Below are 24151 nucleotides of genomic sequence, written 5' to 3'. Positions count from 1 at the left end.
TTGTGTGAACATTAGGGTGGTGTTAATCTTCCCACAGTGACGTAGAGATGTGGGGGTGTGTTAGAACGAGCCGCTTCAGGTAGGTGTGGACGAGTCTTAACTTTTATAAAGAATATATCTTTGAATTTGAGACTTTAGTCTTTGCAACTTTACAGATCTTCTGTATGCACCAAGAGCTAGTAATACTCCAAAAAGGAGGGAATAATTTAAATCGCATCATATGACCCCTTTAATAAGTGGTTTATTATTGGTAAAAAGTCCATGTTCTAAGTAGGCATAGGCTATAAAAAAATTACAATGCTATTTCTTAGCATTCTTATCACTCTTTTTATAACAACAGCTTGGGAAAATGCCTACTGACAGTTTTGTTTCCTTTTTTTCTTTCCTTTTTTTTTCTGTTATCCGGGCATTTAAAACTCTTTTGATATGTCAGGTGGAATAGTGTCATCATTATTTATTGTGAAATTTAAATCAGTAATCAGTTTCAGTAATTTTTAAAATCAGTAATTTAAATGCACAAATCACTCAATGTCATTATCTGACAGGAAAGGGGAATAACCCAATTGTGAAATGGAAAAACCAAAGGATAGTAGGGACAAGCAAATTAAACACAGTAACACAACCAGGTAAATCATCCTCTGGCTTTTAGATGAGAACTTGTGGCAAAAATACCCAAGGTGTTGGAAAACAAATATTGACTTAATATCTTTTCCCACCCTAGGCTCAATTATAGTCCGCCTTGGAAACCACTTAGCAATTTCATGTCTTATGTTTTCCTGCCCAATATAATACAATCTGGTAAAGAATAATGATATATATGTGTATATATATATATATATATATATATATATATATCGAATGGGTTGTGTTAATGTATAGGCTCTAAATAGTCCAGTATTAGAGAAGAGAGTGGACAGTGAAAAGGTTCAGTGGAAGTGAGAGAATTAGTGATGATGGAGTTGCTCATGCAGGGTTTGCTTCCTCTATAACCTGCAGTGGACTTTTCCTGGTCAGGGAAATTCTGTCCTCCTGACATTTTACTTATAAGCTTGCATTCTAAACACAACAACAAAGCAAAGTCATTCTGGTTGTGGACGTCAATCTTGTTGGATTTTTGACCGATCGATGGTAAGTCTTATTTCAAACTCATTTTATATTGTCATTAAAATAACCGCTCACTTATTTTGTTTAAATATATTTTAATGCATTTTTATTGCATAGGCCCAATAATATGTAAGATTATCAGCACATAATTAGCAATGTTATTCTTGCATAAACAACTACTGAAGTATCATTTACCAGTTTAACAAATAAAATATTTAGCCTATTGTTTGTTCTGTTAGTAATATCCATATTACAAAACAAAGCGCTTAACTAGATACAACATGATATGTAATGTTTTCACTTATCTTTTAGAAGTTGATAAGTCTCGATTTTGCTTTCTTAAAAGCACAACTTTAATGAAATAGTTGCATTTTTTAACCTTCTGTAAGATTAAACCTGCAGTCACAACTGAGAACCAGTGATTAAGAGTATTCATTGCAGTCTAAACTTTTCTCTTTTTTCCACCAACAGATGTTTTTTCTCTTTTTGAGTATGTTGGTGTTTCTCCGGTCCTCTGCTGACGGATCCATCAAAACAGCTGAGAGTTACTGGACACTTAAACCAAATGGTTTGTTTGTCTGAAAAAATACTTGAGCTCTCTTTTCTAAACAGCTGAATTTATTTTATTAGAATTAAAACATATATTGTTATATTTGCACTTCTCACATGTTTTTCTGTTCTCTGTCATCAGTGCTTGTTGTGAATGTCGATGCAAGTGAAGATGTAAACATGGTGCCACTTATCTGTGGAGAAGCCTATGAAGGGGAAAATATTACATGGACCAGAAACAACGAGGAAAATCTGGAGGATCAAGGAAACAGGATCGTCGTCACAGTGGAGGCCTGGAAGGGGGGCAACTTCTCCTGTTTCAACAGTGAGGGATCCTATCTAAACCACACACTGGTGCTGGCTCAGTGGTCCTTCAGGAAGTTTATCAAGAATACTCCTGAGAAAGGTACAACCATCTTTAACATTGTGTAAACTTGTCGTGATATTGATTTTAAAAATTGTAAAGATTTTTTATCATTTCAAGTCTTCAATAGTGAAACTTTTTAACAGTAAAATATAAAATTATATCATGTTATTTGTACAAAAATATATTGGGGTCAGTAGGATTAAAATTTTTGATGATCATTAAAGGTTCACTTATTTTAGAAAAACGTAAGTAAAAACAGTAAAACTGAAATATTATATATATATATATATATATATATATATATATATATATATATATATGATTTTTAAAAATCTATTTGAATGTACTTTAATTCATTTTAAACAGTAATTACTCTTCAGTGTCACATGATCTTTCAGAAATCATTCTAATTTGGTGCTTAAAAAAACTTCTTTTTTTTCTTGATTGTATGAATTTAAAGTTCAAAAGAATAGCATTTATTAAATCTGTTGTAGCATTATGAATAAAATATATGCATTAAATAAATTAAAGCTGAATTAAAGCATTAATTTCTTTAAAAATAATAATTATAAATTTCCCCTGCAAATGTTTGAATGGTAGTGTTTATAATTTATATAACATGTTTTCGTTTATCATCATTTTATTACTGAATAACTTTTTTTTTTTTTTACTGAATTACCTAACAAGGTTACATTGATTGTTCAACAAATAACTACGGAGGTTCGTTCAAATGTAAATGGGAATGGGGTGAGAACAGGAATGGCCATGTTGTTCATATCAAAGCCACACGGTAAGTTTCTCAGTCTTACCTTAGGCTCTGCGATCTGCAATGACGCAATGGAGAAAAATAAATCAATAGTAATAAAAAAAAAAATCTTGATTGATTCTGTTCCAGCCCTCATGGTGGAAGCAACATCAGCTGCAGTCTGGATGACGGAGGACAGTCTATCACATGCTTGGACCATGACTACTGTCCCTATGCAGAGGAGGTGGAGCGCATCAACCTGACCATATACTTCAGAAGCAGCTTTGTTGTTGAATCCTACAATACAAAGTTCTACTTCATGGATATCGGTGAGCTCTCAAAAACTGCTAAGAAAATTGAATCTGTTTGCTGCTAAACTAAATATTAACTTTTCTCTGCTCTCCGTAGTGAGGCCTGATGTGGTGCCTATTAGTAGGATCAACAAAACATCTGTAGAGGTCAAATACCCACACTCCTGGAACACACCATCATCTTACTTCCCTCTCATGTTCCAAGTGGTTCGCTGTCGGAAACGTGAAAAATGTGACTGCTCCAAACCGAACTTACAAGAGGTAATCAACACACTACTGGTCAAAAGACTATCCGTAATAATTAGGCTGCATTTATTTAATAAAAAATACGATAAAAACAGTAATACTATGAAAAATTGTTACAATTTAAAAGAACTGTTTTCAATTGTAATATAGATATTTTTTTTTTTTTTACATTTTGGTCAGAACTTTAAATATATTAATATTTGTTTTGCTCAGATTTTATTCACACAAAGTCACCAGCTGCCAGTGACAAAAGGGATGTGTGTGTGTGTGAGAGCCAAGGACGAATTCTGCAATTCCTCATGGAGTGACTGGAGCCAGTACAAGTATGTGTATCTAAGATTTGTTATATTCATTAGCAATTTGCTCTACTCCCATTTAAATGTCCTTATAGCTTTACAAAAGTTTCTTTTCTGCTCACATTATAATACAAAGTTTCTCTGTTCATTTTTAGATGCAAAACCAGGAAAAACGGAAAGCAGAGGAACAGAGAACCAAAGTTAAAGACGCTATAATTTATTATGCATCATTAAATCAAAATCAATAGAACCATTATGATGCTTTCTGTAGTTATGAACAATGACTGACTCTATAAGACCTTCTATGGTCATATACTGTGTAATTAAATGCAAACACATAATATGTGTTCTTGTAATAATGTATTTATTGTAATAACACTTATGCTCTTAAATGAATTATTTATAACTGTAGTGCATTTTAACTGTGTTAAATGTATTTATTATGATTGCTGATGTCTTTACTTGATTATTTAAGACATAAAACATCTATATGCTCTTAATTCGGTTTTGCTTTGTAATGTTTAGTTTTCCCTTGATGTCTCACAAGTTCACTTGGTTTCACTTGATGCCTCACCAGTTCTAAACAATTATGCAGTGTGTATTTTGCTAAATATCACTCACATTGAAAGGTTTGGACTTCGTTAGGGTCCTAATTATGTGCAAATGTGTTTTCTTTCTCTGTAGATCACACATAAGACTGCTCAAGACAGGAATTACTGTCACATCTCAATGTGGAGCAAAGCGACATGCTATTCCCCAGTTCGGGCATCAAATCAAAAGAACCACCTAAATCAGCTGATTACTGATTGTTCAAGTGTTGTGTGAAAAACAAGTCCTGTATTGAAGCCTGGAAAAAACATGTGTAACACACATGAGTGACATTAACCACCATGAATTGCCTGTCGTAAAAAACACAAATGTTGGGTTTTTGGAAATGACACAATTGGTGCATTACTAACTCATTTTGAGGAACTTACCCAAACACACCTGCCATTCATTAACTGAAACTGGTAAATGACAAAAAAAAAAAAAATTAATAATAATAATAAAAAAAATTATAATAAAATGTTTATATGAAAGGGCTATATCATTAGCTTATCTGATCAGCTGTGACTGGAACTCTACTAATCACAAACCAGACAGAAAGCAATTTTAAATGAGGTGAATGAAAATGAAAAAATGAAAATAGATCATGTAATTAAAAAAGAGCCTGTACATTTACTTGGTTAAATGCATTATGTCTGGGAATAAACAGTGAGGTTTATAAGACTGAGATGTATACCTTGAGAAGGTCTTAGTCACTCTTTTCAGTTAACAGTTATTTCAGGGCAAGTGCGACAAACAAAAAGCTTGATTTAATAAGCATTTCCTCAACATCATTATGAGAGACACTGAAGAGGGTTCAGATTGCTGACCTACTTATGAAGGATAGAGACTAAAAGAGAATATCGGCTCACTCCCTCTAGGACATGTGCTCTTATAGTAGGCTGATAGAAACAATCTCATAATTAAATGATTTACAGTCTATATGTAGCAGACATCCCTTCTGTGGATATGAAAAATTTAATATGCAAATAGGTAGAGTACAGTCTGAAGTGTCTACAGTGATCTCCCTGTTATTCTTTTAGCGTCTAGCAGTAATTTCACAAATGAGTTTTCACCAAACAAACAAATTCAAGATGAAAACGATGAGATTGTGATTTTGACATGATTCAGGGCTCTTGTTTTTGAAACTATTGTTTTGGTTTACCACAAGACAGCTGCTTTGGCACCGCCATTGTGGGTTAACATGTGACCTATTGTATTTTATTACTGAATGGATATTTACCGTATATTCCTACATCGTAGTGCTACTTCATACTCCGTAAATGATGCTTCATACAGGAGGGAAGTTCACATCGACATGAGTGAATAGCTGAGCCAGCTGTGTCTTCACCACAAGAGGAGAAATTACTAGGGGTTGGGAGATGATAATTCCCCACAAAGTGTGATTAAGGTCAACAGTTTTTCACCACATGCTTTTTTTTTTGTTCTGTGTGAAGAAGCAGAGATAGATCATTACACTTCTTTAAATCTATCTATCTATCTATCTATCTATCTATCTATCTATCTATCTATCTATCTATCTATCTATCTCTGTCTCTCTCTATATAGGCCTATACAGTAAGGTCCATATATATATTGACACTGACACAATTAAATATGTTACAGTATATGTGCGTAACCCCACAAAAAAGTCATAAGTAGAATGGGTAAATTTGTAGGATTAGCCAAATATACATTGTATGGGTCAAAATTATTGTTCAAATATTTCGAATTATTTTTCGCACCCTCGAATCCCAGATTTTCAAATAGTTGTGTATTGGCAAATTTTGTCCTATACTAACAAACCATACATGCTGTAGAAATCTCAATTTTAAAAAAAACTGACCCTTATATGGGTGGTTTTGTGGTCCAGGGTCAAACACACTAATACATATACAGGCCTACTTCGACAATTGTGTGTGTGTGTTATATGTGTTTTATTATTGAAAGAAATAATAGGCTCTCAGGCTGACTTTTCTCAACGCCAAAAAGGCGATGGGGGAGAGATATATTAATGTGAAAAGGCAGTGTCACATATAGCCTAATTAAAGTCGATTATCATTTTTGTATTATTCTCAGCCCGTGTGAATGTGTGACTCCTTATCATTCCACCTGTCCACCACCTCTCCTTCTTCCCTCTCTTTCTCTCAGTGTCCAGTGTGTGGCTGTGCCCTCGCGATGCCACGCGCTCGCTAATCCGCTCTCCGCGGCGCACATGCTCAGTACCGATCACTGTGGCGATCTGTAATGGCTGCGGGATGATGTGATACCAGTCCAGGTGCCGCGCCGCGTTGGTAGGAATGCCATTTCCCTGAGACCGCCAACCACTACGTTCATTCCTCCGTCAACATGGTTGACATCCGACAGAAGAATAAAGGTCTGACATCGTAGTCGTGAGCACTTGCGAGAGTCCTAATTGTGTAAGTTGAATGTTTATGTTGTCTGTTAAATTGCGGTTCATTGAGCTGGGGATCCGGACATGAGTGTGTCAGTGTTTGTTATCCGAGGTCACTGCAGTTCATAGCAGCATCTCTAGAGAGAGGAGGCACATTTATAACGTTAGCCGCGTACTACATAGCCATAGCTGCATCCAAGTAACGCTGTTAACGTTATATAACGTGCAATTAGAGACCAGAGATATCTGAATATTTCCGTGCAGGTTTCCTTTTATTACAGACGTTTAACACCGGTAATCACAACGTACGTGCTAACGCAGCGTCGCGTCAGTGTAACATTACAGACAACATTGGCTACATCAATATCCTCTCGTTTGGTTTTATTTGCCTCAATAGCACGGAAAACGAAGTTCTTTTTGTCGACGCGCTTATTTAGTACTGCAACAGGCTCATTGTGAGATCAACCAGTCACACACTGCATTTTCAATGTGGTCGGGGTTACTATAGTTCATTTCGACAGCTCCCGCTGGCTCCAACATTAGAAAACACTTTATCAGAGTGGGGTCGATTGGCCGGGATACTTTTTTAGTAAAGTTTAAATCTCCCAAAGGAAGTCAGAACAACAAGTTGTGATGATAAAAGTATCTATTTTTACAGACAAGTATACGTTTTAAGGGATTTGGAAGGTTTCATTAATCACAAAAGTTAGATAAGTGGCAGAAATGCTCAAGCATTACGAGGTAACCATAGCAACAGTAGGCTGGCCAAACAATTTCCTGCTAAAAATACAAACATATAGCCTTCTGTCTGTATATAAACCTTTATTATATATCTAAGTAGGTCTTTTACAAGTATGTCACAAAAAGAACACATTTACAAAAATGTACGCCTCCTTCAAAAGTTTGTACAGGTAGCACACTGAGTGCAAAATAGATCATGTAACTGCTGCTCTACACTTCTTTGGAAACTTTGACAATCAAGTTATCTACATTATTTGCTAAATTATAGTCTATTATGCTGTTTATCAGATGCAACGTCTACACTGTGTTTTGTGTAAGTTTAAAACATGCAGCCCTAAGGAAACAAACAGGTTATGTAATAACCTGTGTTTAACTCTGTCCACTTCAGTACAATGCTGCCACATTTTAAATGTACTCTGTCTAATTATAACTTACATATAAACTTTTTGTATTCGCTCATGTATTCAGTTGAGAAATAATTCTCTTAATCAGTATTCTGGTCTTGTTTTCAGAGCTTTTCTTATGCATCGGGGCATGTCTCAGACAAAAGCTTTTTTACTGTCTGACAGTCATGAACCTCTCTCTCTATCTCTGTTTGTTGCTCTCTATCTCGTATCAGTGCAGTGCCGGTGTGTGATAGTGCCAGTGAATTGTGTGTGGTTGGCGGTAGTCAGGAGTGATGGCTGTGAAGGAGCGGGTGGAGGCGGTGCTGAATGTGGGCCTGCGGGTCCCCAGTATCATGTTACTAGAGGTGCTGTACCGCTGGGATGTCAGCTCCTTCTTCCAAAAGATCCAGAGAAGCAGCCTCAACAACAACCCCCTCTTCCAGTACAAGTACCTGGCCCTCTACCTTCACTATGTGGGTGAGTAACAAACCTATTTTATGTGATGAATTCTGGGGTACACCATGAAATGCCCATCAAGGTAGCATGGTATTGCCATCTCTGCACCATGGTACTCATCTGTAGATCAGTTTATTTGTTTCCCTGTTTCCTTCTTGCTACTTAAAACACTGTTTTGGAAATGTGTATCTATTTTACATGTTGGTGAATTTGTGGCTTTTTTGCATCTTATTAATATGTTTTTGTGCTTACGAATAATTGAATGTTGAAGATGATTGAGTGGAAAATGGAAAAAACTTAAATGAGCTGGCAAAAACCTCAAATGCAAAAGAATAATCAAATGAAAATAACCCATTCAAACCTATTTCTCGCTGTTTATTTACCCTGTGGTCCTGCTGACAATGGTCTGGAGTCAGAGGCGACTGATTCAGGCCACAGGACTGTCTCAGCCCCCTGTCCTGAGTTTTAAAAAGACTCAGTGGAGCGTAGCATCAGCCCCCATTCATCTGCTGCACATATCCAAACACATGCATCTCATGAGTTATTCACAAGGATCGTGCTGTGTTGATGTTTGTGAAACTCTTTGTTGCTAATTACTTTATTTTCTCCCCTTCTCAGTTGTTCACATTTGTTTTTCTATCTGAAAGGGTTTCCGACTTGTAGAGCATGTTTTTAGGTTCCAGTTTGTTTTGTTTGTAAGTAACTTTAGTACAACTTCATCCACATAACCCCATCTTTTTATGGTTTATAAACTTTAATTAAAGCCACAGACTCCAGGAAAACTGGCTTTTGGAGCAGATGTTTGTGTAATACCCAAAGGAACAAACCCTAATGACAGTGATTTGTCTGTATGTGTGTGTGTGTGTGTGTGTGTGTGTGTGTGGTCATGTGCTATGCCCATGTGGCTGTTATTTACCCTGGAGAGGCGACTTTTGAGGTTACATGCGGATGTGTTTGTACAATAATGGCAGCTTCTGGTAATGACTCTAGAACACAGACTAACACCCAGCAAATTGCAAAACAATACGGCACACTGTACATCTAGCTTACAGAATAAAAAGTTATTGTTTTGGATGGATACACATTGTAATTTTTGCCAATGCAACTATGCTCATCTAATCATTTATTCAAAATGCAATTTATACATACAGTGACTTGACTTGCTTAGGCCGTAACAAATGGATTAACATTTTCAACTTTGTTTATGTTATATTTTTGACTTGTTTATTAATATTTCCTTAAAACTGCTATTTTTGCATACTGACAGATCTTTAGTCCATTTAATCATTCACATGGAAACAACATTCAGAAACATACTGAACAAAAAAACTCTGCAATATTGTAATTTGTTTATTATTTATTCATTCATTCATTATATTTGTTTATTAAAACCATAATAAATACATATGAAACCAAAATAAATCAAAGACTACTTTTTTTGAAAATGCTGCACATGCGTTTTAAACTATTTAAATGATTTTTTCTTTTTATGACATTCACCTTTTTATTACACATAATATTCTCTTTCCACACTAACTGTCTAAAATACCAACATGTAGTAGATTAAGTGTATTCACAACAATAAATGAATAATTTACAACAAACAGGCATGATTTGTTTTTCTCGGTTATTACATAAAACAAAGCAGCAGAAAACAGTTCCATTCTTCCATCTCTGCAGTGCGCTTTATTAGCTATTGCTCTGACATTTCAGAGCTACTGCTAGCAGGAACATTACTGGTGTTCTGTTTAATAGAATTTCAGCAGCTCCTGTTCTTGGCTGCAGCTTTGTTTTGCAGGTGTAACTTGTTCAGTGTTGGTGGTGCTACAGTACCCTCAGGACCCCCTGCTGAATGGGGGACTTAGTCCAAGTACAGTAGCTCCCACAGATGAAAAGCGCTGCTGTCAGGAGAAACTTTGGTGCATTTCTTTAATCTCAGGCTTGCTGGGTTTGTGTTAGAGTTAAGAAAAACCACCTGGCCCTGAGAAGCTCCTGTGGATTTTGCACTATAATAAAGTGGAAAAAAATAGGCCTGTTCTGTCTGTTCAACACTTCAGTTTCAAAATATGACACTGCAGTGCTATTAGAACTAATAGAGATGTCCTTACTTAACACTATGAAGCTGACATTTCTGCAGAACAACTCCACTTTTTGTTATTCTCTATATATTCTGGACTTTAGCCCTATGATTATATCTATATTTGGAAACAGAGCATTGTCCATCCAACTTTTTAACAATACATATATATAGGAGAAGATAAAGTACAGAGAGTTTGGTTTGGCTGAAGACACAAAAGCAGAGAGGTTAAATTGAGACATGGAGAACATCTACTGTCAGCAAGATCACGGGCACTTTCCGTCTTTACTGCCTATGGATAATATGAGCTGTCTTTCAACATTTTATCCAGCCACAAACCTGGCCAAGTCCTCTGCTCTTTGACCTGGCGAGAGCTTCCTCATATTTCAGCGCTAACTTTATTCCCAGGTAATTGCATTGGTTCAAGCTAGTGTGCCAGCATACTTCACATTAATCAATACTGAGATAAAGTTTGTGTCTTCAATCCAAGTAGAATATTTCCACTGTGTTGCGTTTCTCCTGTGTTCTAGACAGTGGAGTATGGTGCATGTTTTTATATTTGTGAATGGCAGAAGTGAAGTGGAGAGGGTGAGTGTTGAACATCAGATAAACAGTTACGCAACAGGAGGGATCAAGAGGGTTTGGCAGTGGAGTAATTAAAGCTTAATCTGTGCATGGCAAAAGCCTTAATCTCCCACCTCATCCTGTCTACACACACTCGTATGAACACACAAACACGTCAGCGTGAGCCAGTGAATGTAAGACTGGAGGCTGAATCATGTACTACAATACCCTTGTTCGTTATAACATATAATACTGAATCTATTTACATTTCAGGAAACAATGCTCTGTTTTTTTAGGTAAATGTATAATGCAAGCATTCCAATAACCTACTTCTCATGTTGAAATTGTGTTGTCTACTATTTCCGTTTTCTCAGTGATGGCCATAACATACAGTAGGCTCAAAACAGCATCCAACTTGTACTGTTTATGCTGCACATTTTCTGTATGCCTAAAATAACTTGATGATCTACTAGTTACATAAATGTACAGTGCATTAAATAGCAGTTAGTTCCAGTCCTCGAATTTGATTGGCCAGTCAGTGCTTCAAGAGTGCCAGTTCAGCAGCACTGGGACTTGTCACTATCACTCCAATAGTTTCTGTTTGCGCTTTCCAGAAGTGACTGTCAGTATTTTCCAGTCAGTTTGTGTATTAGTACATTATGTTGAGAATATTAAGTGACGATTTTTGCAGGTTACATCTTTCTATAATTCTAGTAGGTGGCGACAAGTGATTGCCCTTTGAGTGAATGAATGATTGACTCACCTACTTAGTTAAAAAATACTGATTAATTTAACAATGAAACATGTAGAGTTCCTGTAGCTCAAGTGGTAGAGCATTGCATTAGAAAGCGCAAGGTTGGGGGTTCGAATCCCAGGGAAAACATGATAGGAGAAAATTTTTAGTTTGAATGCAATGTAAGTCGCTTAAGCGTCTGCTAAATGCATAAATATAAATATAAAAAAAATGAATAATATGTAGCTGTGTGTATTAATGAGTCATCTAATTATTCACTCAATTGATTTGTTCAGAAACACTGATTCATACACAACTGCAATAGATTTTGTAGTTGTAAAATTAAGGTTTACAATGTAAGTTACTGTTGTATAAAAGCTAAATCACACATTTGAAATGGTGCTGGTCTAAACATTATTTATAGCTTATACATTCATGATTTTTTTTTACATGATCTTACTAACTATGCACATCAGACTGCCAAATAAGTTATGAACAATATAGTAATGTGTAAACAATGTAGACTACTAAAGCTACTTTTTTATATTAGCATTTTGCATGTTGTTTGTCTCATATGCTATTAAACAAATAGTAGGTAGTACTGTATATGGTATATTCTGCCCACTGAACAGTATGCTAGTATTCCTTTCTGAGCATAGCCAAAGACTCTTTTTGCAGGTGTGAGTATCAATGAACGGGATATCCGGATAATTCAGTCGGTGAGCTCTGGCTGTGTGACAGTCTTGAGTGAATGGACTCTCTCTGCTGGTCTGAGAGATATTGAGAGAGATGTGTCCTCAGAGGCCCTTCTGTGTGCTTGACAGCATCCTCACATAGCAGTCTAACAGCGGTCTCATTCTTTATCCCTCTCTCTTTCAGGCTACATCCTGAGTCTGGTTCTGCTCACCCTGCCCCGACAGCACCTGGTGCAGCTCTACCTGTATGTGCTCACTGCTCTGCTGCTGTTCGCTGGTCACCAGATCTCAAGGTGAGAGTTTAGGACTTCAGAAATAGAAAGAGATTGACAGAAAAGCTGCTCCCACCATAATAACCCTGATAGCCACTAAAATTCCCTTAAAAACACTGTTTGCCATTCATCAAGAGAGAATCCATCATGCATTTTAAATCAGGTAAATTTATACAGTATGGTTGATTATATTTGTTTACACTTATCTTTGTTTGTTACTTTGTCCTTAAAGGGATAGTTCTCCCCAAAAATTAAAGTAACCCCATAATTTACAGACCCTCAAGTCATCCTAGGTGTATATGACATTCTTCGTTCAGACAATCAGAGTAATTTTAAAAATGTCCTGGCTCTTCCAATCTTTATTATTAGGAGTTCACATAAGTACGCAGGTGTGCATGTGTGAGCAAAAAAAGCCCTGTGTAAATAAGTTCAGACTACTCATTTGCATACCGACATGGTTGACATTCTGTTCGAACTGAAAGCATAAATCTAGGCTATTCGCTGCTGTTATCAAAGCACAAAACAAAACTGTGTCATTTCATTCACTGACACATTTCACTCTTCACTCAGCAGTGCTGAATCTGGCAGCACATTTACTTACTAGCCAGCAAGTTTGAAAATTATGAAAGTTCATATGTATAAAAAGGAGTAAATATTAGCTTTTTATATTTAAGTAAAATGTTTTGTTTTTTTCTTATATTTATTATTTTATTTATTTTAAACTGGAACACCACTCTCTCGTGAATCCACATATGATGGTTAGCAGAAGCCAGAGATTATGGTTTATAAAGTTTTAAATATGGACATTTTTCTTACACAAATGCATACAGTACATTTGCTTCAAAAGGCCTTTATTAACCATCAGGGCTATGTGGAGCACTTTTTATGATGGACAGATGCACTTTTTTGGGCTTCAAAATCTCAACCCCCATTCATTGACATTATAAAGCTTGGAAGAGCCAGGACATTTTTTCATATACAGTAACTCGATTGTATTTATCTGAAAGAAGAAAGTAATATAGAGCTAGGATGACTTAAGAGTGAGTAAATCATGGGGAAATTTTCATTTTTGGGTGAACTATCCCTTTAAGGTGATAGGTCACTCCAAAATGGTTTTGTATTGTATTATATTATCATATATCATATCATATTAAGGAACATTTATTGAAATAGAAAAAAAAGTTTACTGTCACCTTTGATCCTTGCTAAATAATAATTTCTTAAAATCGTATGGACCCCAAAGTTTTGTACGGTAGTGTATATTATATTATGTTATTATTTACTTGCCTTCATGTCTTTCTAACCTCTATGCAGTTGTTTCTACATGGAACATAAATGTTTATTTATTTTGTATTTTAATACCTTTAGTACTATTTGAACAATAATAATGAATTAATAACCTAATTAATAATGTGATTAACAAAGAACCTAGCCAAAAGGAAGATTTTTTTTTTTTTACTTCTGTTAACATTTATATTAATGCTACACAAAAATAAATGTTTTTAATGCTTGGAAGGTAGAGAGAACGTTAATATCTGAGCAGGCATTACAACAGACATGTTACTTTACTGGAGGCTCCTCTGCCATGCTCATTGGTCCTCAATTACAGTGTGGTGTTTTGTGTTTGACAGCTGGCTGTTTAGTGTCAGATTAAGAGAGAGCTTTCTAGCACATTTCTCAGTATTATATGTGTTGGTAGAAAAAGCAGTGGCTGCTCAAATTAAGATCAACCAAGTGTGGCAAAGCCATTACTGCCAGCTCCTAACTCACCTGCCTCCCTTTATTCCCTCTTTGCCTGCTCAAACTGAGCAGAGCCAAGCTCAGATAAGAATTTAAGCAAGCTTTGTAAATGTTTATTCAGGTATATGTGTGCCATATATGACATCCATTCGGTCCTCTAAAGTTACTCTCCCAACTTGTCCGAGTCATGTAGAAAAAAAATTGTTATGATGTTGTGAAGCCATTTCAATAATCAAAATTTTACCAAAAGATATTGGAGGGCTTTAAAAGTGTACAGCATTTACTGTCCACTTTTATGATGCTTTAATTATAATTTAGCATATTTTTTTAAGCTTCAGTTTCATGCATTATAATTGGTTAAAAAAAGAGTGACCAGCACATTATTCAGAAATTCTTCCTTTGTGTTCCATGAACAAAGTTAAACAGGACCTTTTTTTTTCCCTAAAAAAAAAATTAGTTTTAGATCAAAAATAATTGCTGGAGCCCCTGCAGAGCCTCTAGGGCTTGCAGACCCTTATTAAAAAAAACTTAGCTAAGGGTAAATGAGTATTTTAAACTTCTGAATGTCAGTAGTGGTTATTTTGTTTGCTCAGTGGGACTCAGCTGAGTGTTATATAAGGGATTGTTCTCTCAGGAACTCTAGTCTGATAAAAACAGATGGAGCGATGGTTCCACCGCTCTGCTCTGTCTGACTCGGGCTGTAAGTATAGATCCTCCACAGGCTGTGATGACTCGGGGAATGTCGCGCTGTGAGAGGTTAGAATAAGGTCTCTGTTCTCTGTTTCAGGGACTATGTGCGCAGTGAACTGGAGTCAGGCTATGAGGGCCCGCTGTACCTGGAGCCTCTGTCCATCAACCGCTTCACTACTGCGCTCATCTGTAAGTGCCTTACAAACTCTCTAAAGCATCTCAGTGGTTGTTGCAGGCCTGAAAAAAAGGGACACTTGTGATGTCAGTTGAATAGCTAGTTTTAGAGTAAGAAGTTATTACATTCTAATAAAAGCTTATAAAAACTTTTTTCATTAGAATAATGTGTACTGATGAATTATTGAATATATAATTACAAATATTTGTTTTTAATATTAATCAATTAATTAATTCATGATTAATTATTAATAAAATAATATCATTTGTTTAAATATATATAATTAATAAAAATTTATTTAAAATTATATACAGTCAAGCACTATCTATGAAGTTGTATTAATAAGTTAAAGCGGGCCAGTTCTGATTTCATGTTGACTTCAAATGAATGTTCCAAGTCATGTTCCTGTTGTGTGCGAGTCCAATACTGACTCATTACAGATCTTATTCAGTCGGAACGTGTGCTCATGTAGTGTCATTCTAGGGAGAGTTGGGTAGTTTTGCATGTCTTGAGATGTGATGTCAGCGATCAAGGCATTTCCCACTCTTGTTCCCGTCTTATATGCTGCCTGCCCTAAACCACACTAAAGCCATAGATGCAGCTGTCATATTTCCCCTCTCATCACTTTTTCTATAAGAACCATCCTTACTTAATGTCAAAACCACTCCTGCTCACTTCCTATATTAATTTTTTTTCTCACTCACAAATACTGTATCCCCTTCCCCTTATTTGTAATATGTCATACTTTCCCTAACTCTATCTCACTTTCCGTCCCTTCCTCTGACTTTCTTGCTTTCTCATCAACTATATTTTTTCCACCCTTTCTCTTTCTATGTTACTCTTGACATTTAGGGAGATAAATCTCACTACCCAAATATATCCCTGTCATTTTTCACCTTATAATAATGATAATAATAATAATAATAATAATAATAATAATAATAATAATAATAATAATAATAATAATAATAATAATAATAATAATAATAATAATAATAATAATAAATGACACAATTTGCATAAGTAACACTTTACAATAAAGTCCCATTAATTAACTTTAGTTAATGCATTAAGAAACTGGCTGGCTTTACTGAAACTGCTGAATTTTCGGTGGGTTTTATTTATAAATGTATTAATTTTTTATTTTTGTTAGTACATAGCAAAGATTATGCGTACTTAAAAAATAATTTACAGTAAACATCTGTAGGTCTTTATTTATAGTCTTTAAATCAAAATATAAGGTTTGAACCAAATCATATATATAATTTGTGAAAAAGTAAAAATAAAACATTGGTCTAAACTAAGACCTTCTTTCATGTAAATAAAAATAATTATTTAAATCGTAAAGTACATTTACTTTAAAGAATAATCCTATGTATACATTAATACAGTACATGCTATACTGAATGGACATTTTTGTAATTTTGTAAGTTTCTGTTTATTTATTTATTTTTTAGAAAGACATTGTGTACAGACAGAATTCTTTTCTTACTGCATCACATTTATGAGACCCCCCCCCCCCCCTCATTTGAAAGAATATGCTGGTCCATAATAGGCTTTATGTATGTATCTAATTTCTGTCTTTTTTCATTTTGTGGTAAAATACATCCCTAGCATCTACTACTTGCTGTTTCAATGTTGTGCTCATTGAGTTCTTGAGTGCTGCTGGGTCCTTCAGCCATTACTCTAAAATCTGTAGGGCCTAATTAACTCCAGCCAGAACAGATGCATTCATTAATGTCAGTGAGTACAGTAGGGAACAAACGGCACAGATTTAGGTCTGATGCTTTGCTGTACTAGTCATCTTATTATTGCTAACATTTCTATATCTTTAATTCTTTTTTGAATAAGATGTTTTATTTCTCTGTGTTTATGTGTGAATAGGCCAGCTGGTGGTCTGTACCTTGTGCTCCTGTGTGATGCAGACCAAGCGCATTTGGCTGTTCTCAGCGCACTTGCTCCCTCTGGTGGCCAGGCTGTGCCTGGTCCCTTTGGAGACCATCGTTTTCGTCAATCGTTTTGCCATGATTTTCACAGGCCTGGAAGTCATCTACTTTTTGGCCTCCAACCTGCTGGTGCCATTTAATTTGGCCAAGACAGCGTACCGGGAACTTGCACAGGTTAGAGGCTAAAGAATGAGTTTTAGAACAGTGTTAAATCAAAGAAACAAGAATTAAGCTCTTCTCCATATTATTCTGGTAGGTGGTGGAGGTTTATGGCTTGCTGGCTCTCGGTATGTCTCTGTGGAATCAGTTGGTTCTGCCCGTGTTGTTCATGTGTTTCTGGCTGGTTCTGTTTGCTCTGCAAATCTACACATACTTCAGCACACGGGACCAGCCCACATCTAGAGAGAGGCTGCTCTTCCTTTTTCTCACCAGGTGAGTTGAAGCTCAGGCTGCTCTGCTCTGCTTGTCAATCCTGAACATTAAACTAAAGATCGTCATAGAGAAATAGAATAACATAGGTGTCACTGATCTTGATTTATTTTCCAGTAAAATATTCGATGAACTGTTTGTAAATGCTAAATGTTTGATTGATTTTGGTCACATGAAGGTGCACAGCACTTCATTTCTAAATGTAAATGGTCTCCAGTATTGCAGAGTGCTGTTGTACTCCGTACTCCCTGCTGGGCCTGGTCTTCACCGTTTCATTCGTTGCTTTGGGAGTGCTCACTCTTTGCAAGTTCTACCTGCAGGGCTATAGGGCTTTCATGAATGACAACACCATGCACAGGTATCATATACCCACCCTCCTGTCACTCAAAAAGTTTTTTTTCTTATGAAACACGTAGGAATGTTGTCTTATTTATTTATTATTAATTAATAAAACATATTTTTTTTATTTAATGTTTTATTTACTTTTATTCATATTAATTATATTTGAGGTTATTTTTAATGTTTCTGAAGAAAGACTTAAATGCATTTATTTGATTAAAAAATAGCATATTGTGAAATGTTATTACAATTTAAAATAAATTAGTTTTCTAATTTCTATTTTAATATATTTTCCACATTTATTTTATAGCAGTGTCCTATGATCCTTCAGAAATCATTCTAATATGCTGATTTACTACTAAAGAAACATATCTTATTATTATCAATGCTGAAAACAATTGTGCCTCTTATTTTTTTCTTTTTCAGGATCCTTTGCTTAATAGACAGTTCAAAAGAACAGTGTTTATTTAAAATACTAATCTTTCAGCATATTATAAATGTGTTTAGTGTCAAAATGTCTTTTGATCAGTTTAATGCATTGAACCTGTCTTATCTCGGCAAAGGAGCTCTTCTTCATGCTTTGCACCAGCTGCTAATCTGTCTTCCATTTAATCCTTCCTTAAGTAACTACAGTATACCATTATAACCCTGTTAAACAGTTTGGCATGAAGTCTATATTTGAATCATTATGGCACTTTTTTTTTTTTTTTTTTACACAATTGACTATGGAAATCACACAAGTCCATCAATCCCTCATCTCTCTCTCAGGGGAATGACGGAGGGAATCACTCTTCTGATCCTCGCTGTTCAGACTGGACTGATCGAGCTCCAGGTCATCCACAGAGCCTTCCTCCTCAGCATCATCCTCTTCATTGTGGTGGCCTCCATCCTGCAGTCAATGCTGGAGATAGCTGATCCCATAGTGCTGGCGCTGGGAGCCTCCAGAGACAAGTACATAAGGATGATTGCTGAAGTCAAATATTTCTGTATTATACAAGTCAACATTGTAATGTAATTTTATAATCATTATTGCCAACAGGAGTTTATGGAAACACTTTAGAGCGGTTAGCTTGTGCTCGTTTCTGCTGGTGTTCCCAGCCTACATGTCCTACATGATATGTCAGTTCTTCCACATGGACTTCTGGCTGCTGATCATCATCTCCTCCAGCATCTTGACCTCATTACAGGTAGAGCTCCCACACAAACACAAACATGCCATCAGCTCTGAACTACAGCATTAGTGAGTGTGAGAAACAGTGTAAAGGAGTAGAAACTGAACAGAAATTAATTTGAGAAACTGTCACTCTCAATGGCGCTGTAGGAATATTATCATTGTGTTGAGATTTTATTCCTGATATAGAATATGTTATTGCAATACAATCTTGACAAACATCTTGGAGATTTTAATGAATTTTGGTAGCATTATCCATACAAAATGCAGATCTAATAGAGGATCCTTATATATGTATTATATGATTTTCTCTGTTCTCTAACGGCCTTCTAATGTAAAGCTATAAAAAAAAAACTTTCCCGTTATTTGGATGATGTTTATGTTTCTCGCTGATCATCTTGTTGAAACTGGTTCTGTGAGCCTTTACTGTAATTCCCAAAAAATATCCTGTATCTCAGGGAAATTAAAGATTATTCTTAAAGAAAGTTTATTCTTAAAGAAAGGAGAAATGAAACTCTGCTTTAAGAGAATCTTTGCATCCTGTTTGTAAGGAAATAATGCACATATGTGTTCTACAACTTAATTATTAAAACGTATACATACATACTTTAAACAAACACACACACACACACACACACACAGTTAATAAAATATAACTTAATTTTTAGTTACTGTCAGCACAGTTCCATTGGTTAATATTAACAGATATATCTTTTGGTTTTAATAATGTATTAGTAAATGTTGAATTTAAAATTCTTAAATGTTTCAGATGTATTTTTTTTTTGTTGTTGTTGTTGTTCATGTTACCTATAATACAGTTAAACTAATGTTAACAAATGTAAAGTTATTGTAAAATGTTAACAATATTTTGTACTAAATATAATAATAATGTTTATTGATATTTAAATAATTAATTTAGTAATAGTAATTTATTTATAATGGTGATATTCTATGTTTACATTTTTATTAATAGCAACAATGTGTATATATATATATATATATATATATATATATATATATATATATATATTCATATTCATAATAATTAATACAGTTTAATAATTTGATAAAGTGTAAAGTAAGTGGTTATTGGACCAATTTCTACATTATGTATAATCAGCATTTTTTTGTGAAATTTTTTGTGTGTGAAATATTGTGATGTTATTATAATTTAAAATGACTGTTTTCTTTTTTTTCATATATTTCATATATAATTTATTCCTGCGATGCAAAGCCAAAAATAAAACTATATGTAAAAAAAAATCATATATTTATGATTATTTATTATTAAATAATTCCTAATAATTTGACCAATTCTTACATTATATAAATCAGCATTTCACCACCCTACTATCTACTAATCACTGAAAGACCTATTTCAGGTGTGTAGGAGTGTGATTATTGCTCATTTGTGTAAGGTGAAATTCAACTGTCCCTCTGTTTTAAACTCTTTTGACTCTCAGGTGCTGGGCACGTTGCTGATCTATGTGCTCTTCATGGTGGAGGAGCTCAGCAAGGCTCCGGTGGAGAACATGGATGATGTCATCTACTGGGTGAACGGCACCTACAGGCTGCTGGAGTTCCTGGTTGCGCTGTGCGTGGTGGCGTACGGTGTGTCGGAGACAGTGTTTGGGGAGTGGACCGTGATGGGCTCCACCATCGTGCTCATCCATTCTTACTATAACGTGTGGCTGAGGGCCCAGCTGGGCTGGCAGAGTTTCCTGCTCCGCAGAGATGCTGTCAACAAGATCAAGAGCCTGCCTACAGCTTCTCACCAACAACTCCAGCAGCACAATGACATCTGTTCCATCTGCTACCAGGTGTGTGTGTGTGTGATGGATGCCCAGGTACATTCTGTAGCACGTGTCTTCTTGTGTATTTCTGTGTTAGATAGATGGTGGGTTCAGTTACGGTGCATCACTATTGTTCATACAATCCTCTAACTATTAAACTTATGCACATAATTTGTGCCACACCATCTGTGTTATATACATGGACATATCTAATATTGGAAGGACTTTTCCAAGTGATTGGATTTAAGATTTCTTTTTTTGGCGGACAATATTGTAGACTTACTTTGAAGGAGCCTTATCCAGAGACTAGAATATAATAGAGATTTAATTAAGGGTGTGCTGTTTTGACTTTGGTCAGTAAGCAACCACCTAACAACCACATTCATAACACACTAGGAAGAAACCTTAAAAAAAACATTCCCTTAAACACTTGAAGTGAAAACTGACAGCGTTTAAAGATTATTAAGGGAGATTGCAAATGTGATAATGATTTAATACAACCGTTCAATAAACAATAAGTTAAGTAAATATTAAGTGACAACATTATATTGTCTGACTATTACACTACTGCCTGATTTTGCTCTATTTTGTCAATGAAAATTGTTTAAAACAAAGTCACAGCTGAGCCGTTGCGCATCTCTAAAAGCAAACACAGCCATGTTTTATTCATGAAAGTGTCAGTGATTCATGATTATCCTTTCATAAACACAGTCACTTGCTTCATTCCTGAATGAATCAGCTGTTCGAACAAATCAACTGAATAAATGATTCAGTGATAAAATGATATAATAACCATAACAATGTAATAATATGTGAAGAATTATTATTATTATTATTATTATTATGTATACTATATTACTGAATACTACTAATAATTGTATTATTAATGAATTGCATTATTATTATACCAATGACAAATTATTATATCAGTATAATGAATATTAATATACAAAGAAAATTATTATATTATTACTCAACATATAATAAACATATTAATAAAAAAATAATGTATTATTATTATTGTTATGATGATGATGGTGATGATGATGATGATGATGATTATTATTATTAACTATACTTATAATAATTTGCCATTGTTGGAATAATGATGAGGATGATGATGATAACAATAATTTATTATTATATATAATTATAATAATGTTATAATTATAAATAATAGTTATATTATTGATGATGATAATAATTGTATTATTATTATTAATTATTCTTTCTTTCTTTTTTTATAACTTTCCTCTTCTGTTCTTGAATCTAGGACATGACGTCAGCTGTGATCACCCCCTGCAGTCACCTCTTCCATGCCGGCTGCTTGAAAAAGTGGTTGTATGTGCAGGAGACCTGCCCTCTTTGCCACAACCAGCTGAAAGGCTCATTACAACCCGGCTCTTCAACACAGGACGCCCCTCCACAAGAGCCCCCGATACAGCTAGCAGGTGATCTGGACCCTTCACAGCATCCAGAGTCAGATTCAGCTCTCCAGGTTCCCCAGCAAGATGACACCACTCTCGCTTCAGCATCAGACCTCATGGTTGGGCTAAAAGACGACGGTGACACTCCTGCCTGCTCCTCCTCCCAATCCTAAAAGCTGCCTTGAGCCAAACCCAACTCCACACACTGCTGGACAAAAGACAGTGTTACAGCAGAGGGTCTGATGGGACACTGTCGGCCCACTCTGTGACTGATACAGTATGTACACATGGAATGCTCCTGACATCTATACGGTCCAAATCCTTCTACCGTCCCCCTCTCATCCAGAAAAATCATAGATTTTAGAGGTCAGAAAGCTTATCAGAGGTGAAAATAAAAATTTCACCCCTTCCACATCTGGATCTACCAAAACACCAGCTGTTCCCCAATCCTCAACCCTTTATTATGAAACTACAATCTCCAGCGAACACCAACCTGAATGTGATCATGTTACCTTTCAATATAGTGCTGTGATGCTCTGTAGGCACTTAGCACATATCCACTAGCACGCTCTAAGTATCCAATATCAGTAGCCTGTCTTTTTTCTGTTCTCCATTTGTTTTATTCAGAGAAAATATATATACATATATATGCCACTGCATTTGCACTAATATGACATAAAGCAATGCTCCAAAGTTTGTCTTGTCTGATACCAAATATTTTGGTGTGTATGCATTGAATCAAGTTATATATTAAATATATACCCATGTACAAATATATATGTAAAGGAGTTTTGATATGCAAAAGTACAGTGTTAAGCAGCATCGCGTGTCGTGAAGCGGCCTCAGGCTCATATGAACGCTGCGCCTCTTGCGACCTCTAGTGGCGGTAGTGGGAAGTGCCTTTGGCTGTGGATAAACATTATGACCGTTTTAAGAGAGTCAATATCATTCTCATCAGTATTTGGCATTTAGCGCATTTGTGAATATGAATACATTGTATGTATTAAATACATTGTACAACACAATGTATGAGCACACTTTGCGAATGCCTGTTTTTCTTTTTATTTAGTGTTTAAGTTAAATGTATTTAACATTGTTTGTTAAATGAATGGTGTTTGCGTTTTGTGGGATTTTTAATCTACAAAAAGGTTACTTTTATCTAAGCCACCATTTTTTTTCTTTTTTTAAGCTGTTACAGCTATTTTCCATTTAAAAGCAAATCTGAACGAGACTGGAGTGTATTCTGTAGCATGCTGAATTTAACCTCTTTATTTATTTTTTATTTTTATTTTATAAAAATGTAGAACGGTGTTATGTGAAGGCTAACTTTGTTTGAATTGCAGCTGAATTCAGTAAAATATGCCTGAAGTCTGAACGTGAACCTGAATGTCAGAATAAATCCAAACCTTAAGTATGAAATATTTGTCTTGGCTTTCTTCCACACTGCCTTTCTAAGTCGTAAAAGACTTAAAGCTCTTAGACCTACTGCTCTTAAAGCCATATGTGACGATGATCATAATAATGTATTTATAAGTATTAATTTAATTATTATTTCATTGTGACAAGTGGGGCGGGGCCGAGAGCCGTGGCTCGTGGGAACGGAGCGAATCAAGCCGATCTCAGGCCCCTCCCATAATAGTTTGATTGACAGTAGCACTTCGGTACAGACTGGACTGGTGTCTTACCTTAGACCCGCCCTGAGTGAGCTGTCATCATCAGTCCGCCATTGTTTCACTTGGAGCAGATGTAGACAAGAATGTCTCCTAATCAATTGAGGTGTTTTGTTGTTGGATGTAATAATGAACAAAGCAGTTGTCATTAACTCCTGACATCTGAGCCGCTGAAGATGCAGTGGACTATGCTTGTTTTTGAAGGAAATGCACCCTCCCCCATTTATCTAAATTAGTTTATGTTCGTGT

The 24151-nt window shown here is 35.5% G+C and overlaps 2 protein-coding genes across 3 annotated transcripts; both read left to right on the top strand.

Annotated features, from left to right (window-relative positions):
- Nucleotides 1-877: 877 nt before the first annotated feature.
- Nucleotides 878-4116, top strand: il12ba (interleukin 12Ba). The gene is made up of 8 exons (XM_026281408.1): nucleotides 878-1128; nucleotides 1576-1672; nucleotides 1796-2059; nucleotides 2708-2810; nucleotides 2916-3094; nucleotides 3174-3337; nucleotides 3536-3645; nucleotides 3774-4116. Exons 1-8 carry the CDS (start codon nucleotides 1126-1128, stop codon nucleotides 3832-3834), a joined length of 981 nt encoding a protein of 326 aa, XP_026137193.1. The 5' UTR covers nucleotides 878-1125; the 3' UTR covers nucleotides 3835-4116.
- Nucleotides 4117-6324: 2208 nt separating this feature from the next.
- Nucleotides 6325-23521, top strand: rnf145a (ring finger protein 145a). 2 transcript variants are annotated; one of them, XM_026280426.1, is made up of 11 exons: nucleotides 6325-6623; nucleotides 7964-8202; nucleotides 12435-12543; nucleotides 15050-15141; nucleotides 17012-17247; nucleotides 17330-17505; nucleotides 17720-17860; nucleotides 18610-18792; nucleotides 18881-19028; nucleotides 20476-20832; nucleotides 22079-23521. In XM_026280426.1, the coding sequence occupies exons 2-11, from the start codon at nucleotides 8019-8021 to the stop codon at nucleotides 22403-22405; spliced, it is 1953 nt and encodes a 650-aa protein (XP_026136211.1). In that variant the 5' UTR covers nucleotides 6325-6623; nucleotides 7964-8018; the 3' UTR covers nucleotides 22406-23521. The 2 variants fall into 2 exon arrangements, with proteins under 2 accessions (XP_026136211.1, XP_026136210.1); XM_026280425.1 differs by having other exon boundaries at nucleotides 7959-8202.
- Nucleotides 23522-24151: the final 630 nt, after the last annotated feature.

Source organism: Carassius auratus, chromosome 14 (assembly GCF_003368295.1).
Source record: "Carassius auratus strain Wakin chromosome 14, ASM336829v1, whole genome shotgun sequence".
Lineage (NCBI taxonomy): Eukaryota > Metazoa > Chordata > Actinopteri > Cypriniformes > Cyprinidae > Carassius > Carassius auratus.
The sequence above is the reverse complement of the archived record's forward strand: the minus strand, read 5'-3'. Positions and strand labels throughout refer to the sequence as shown.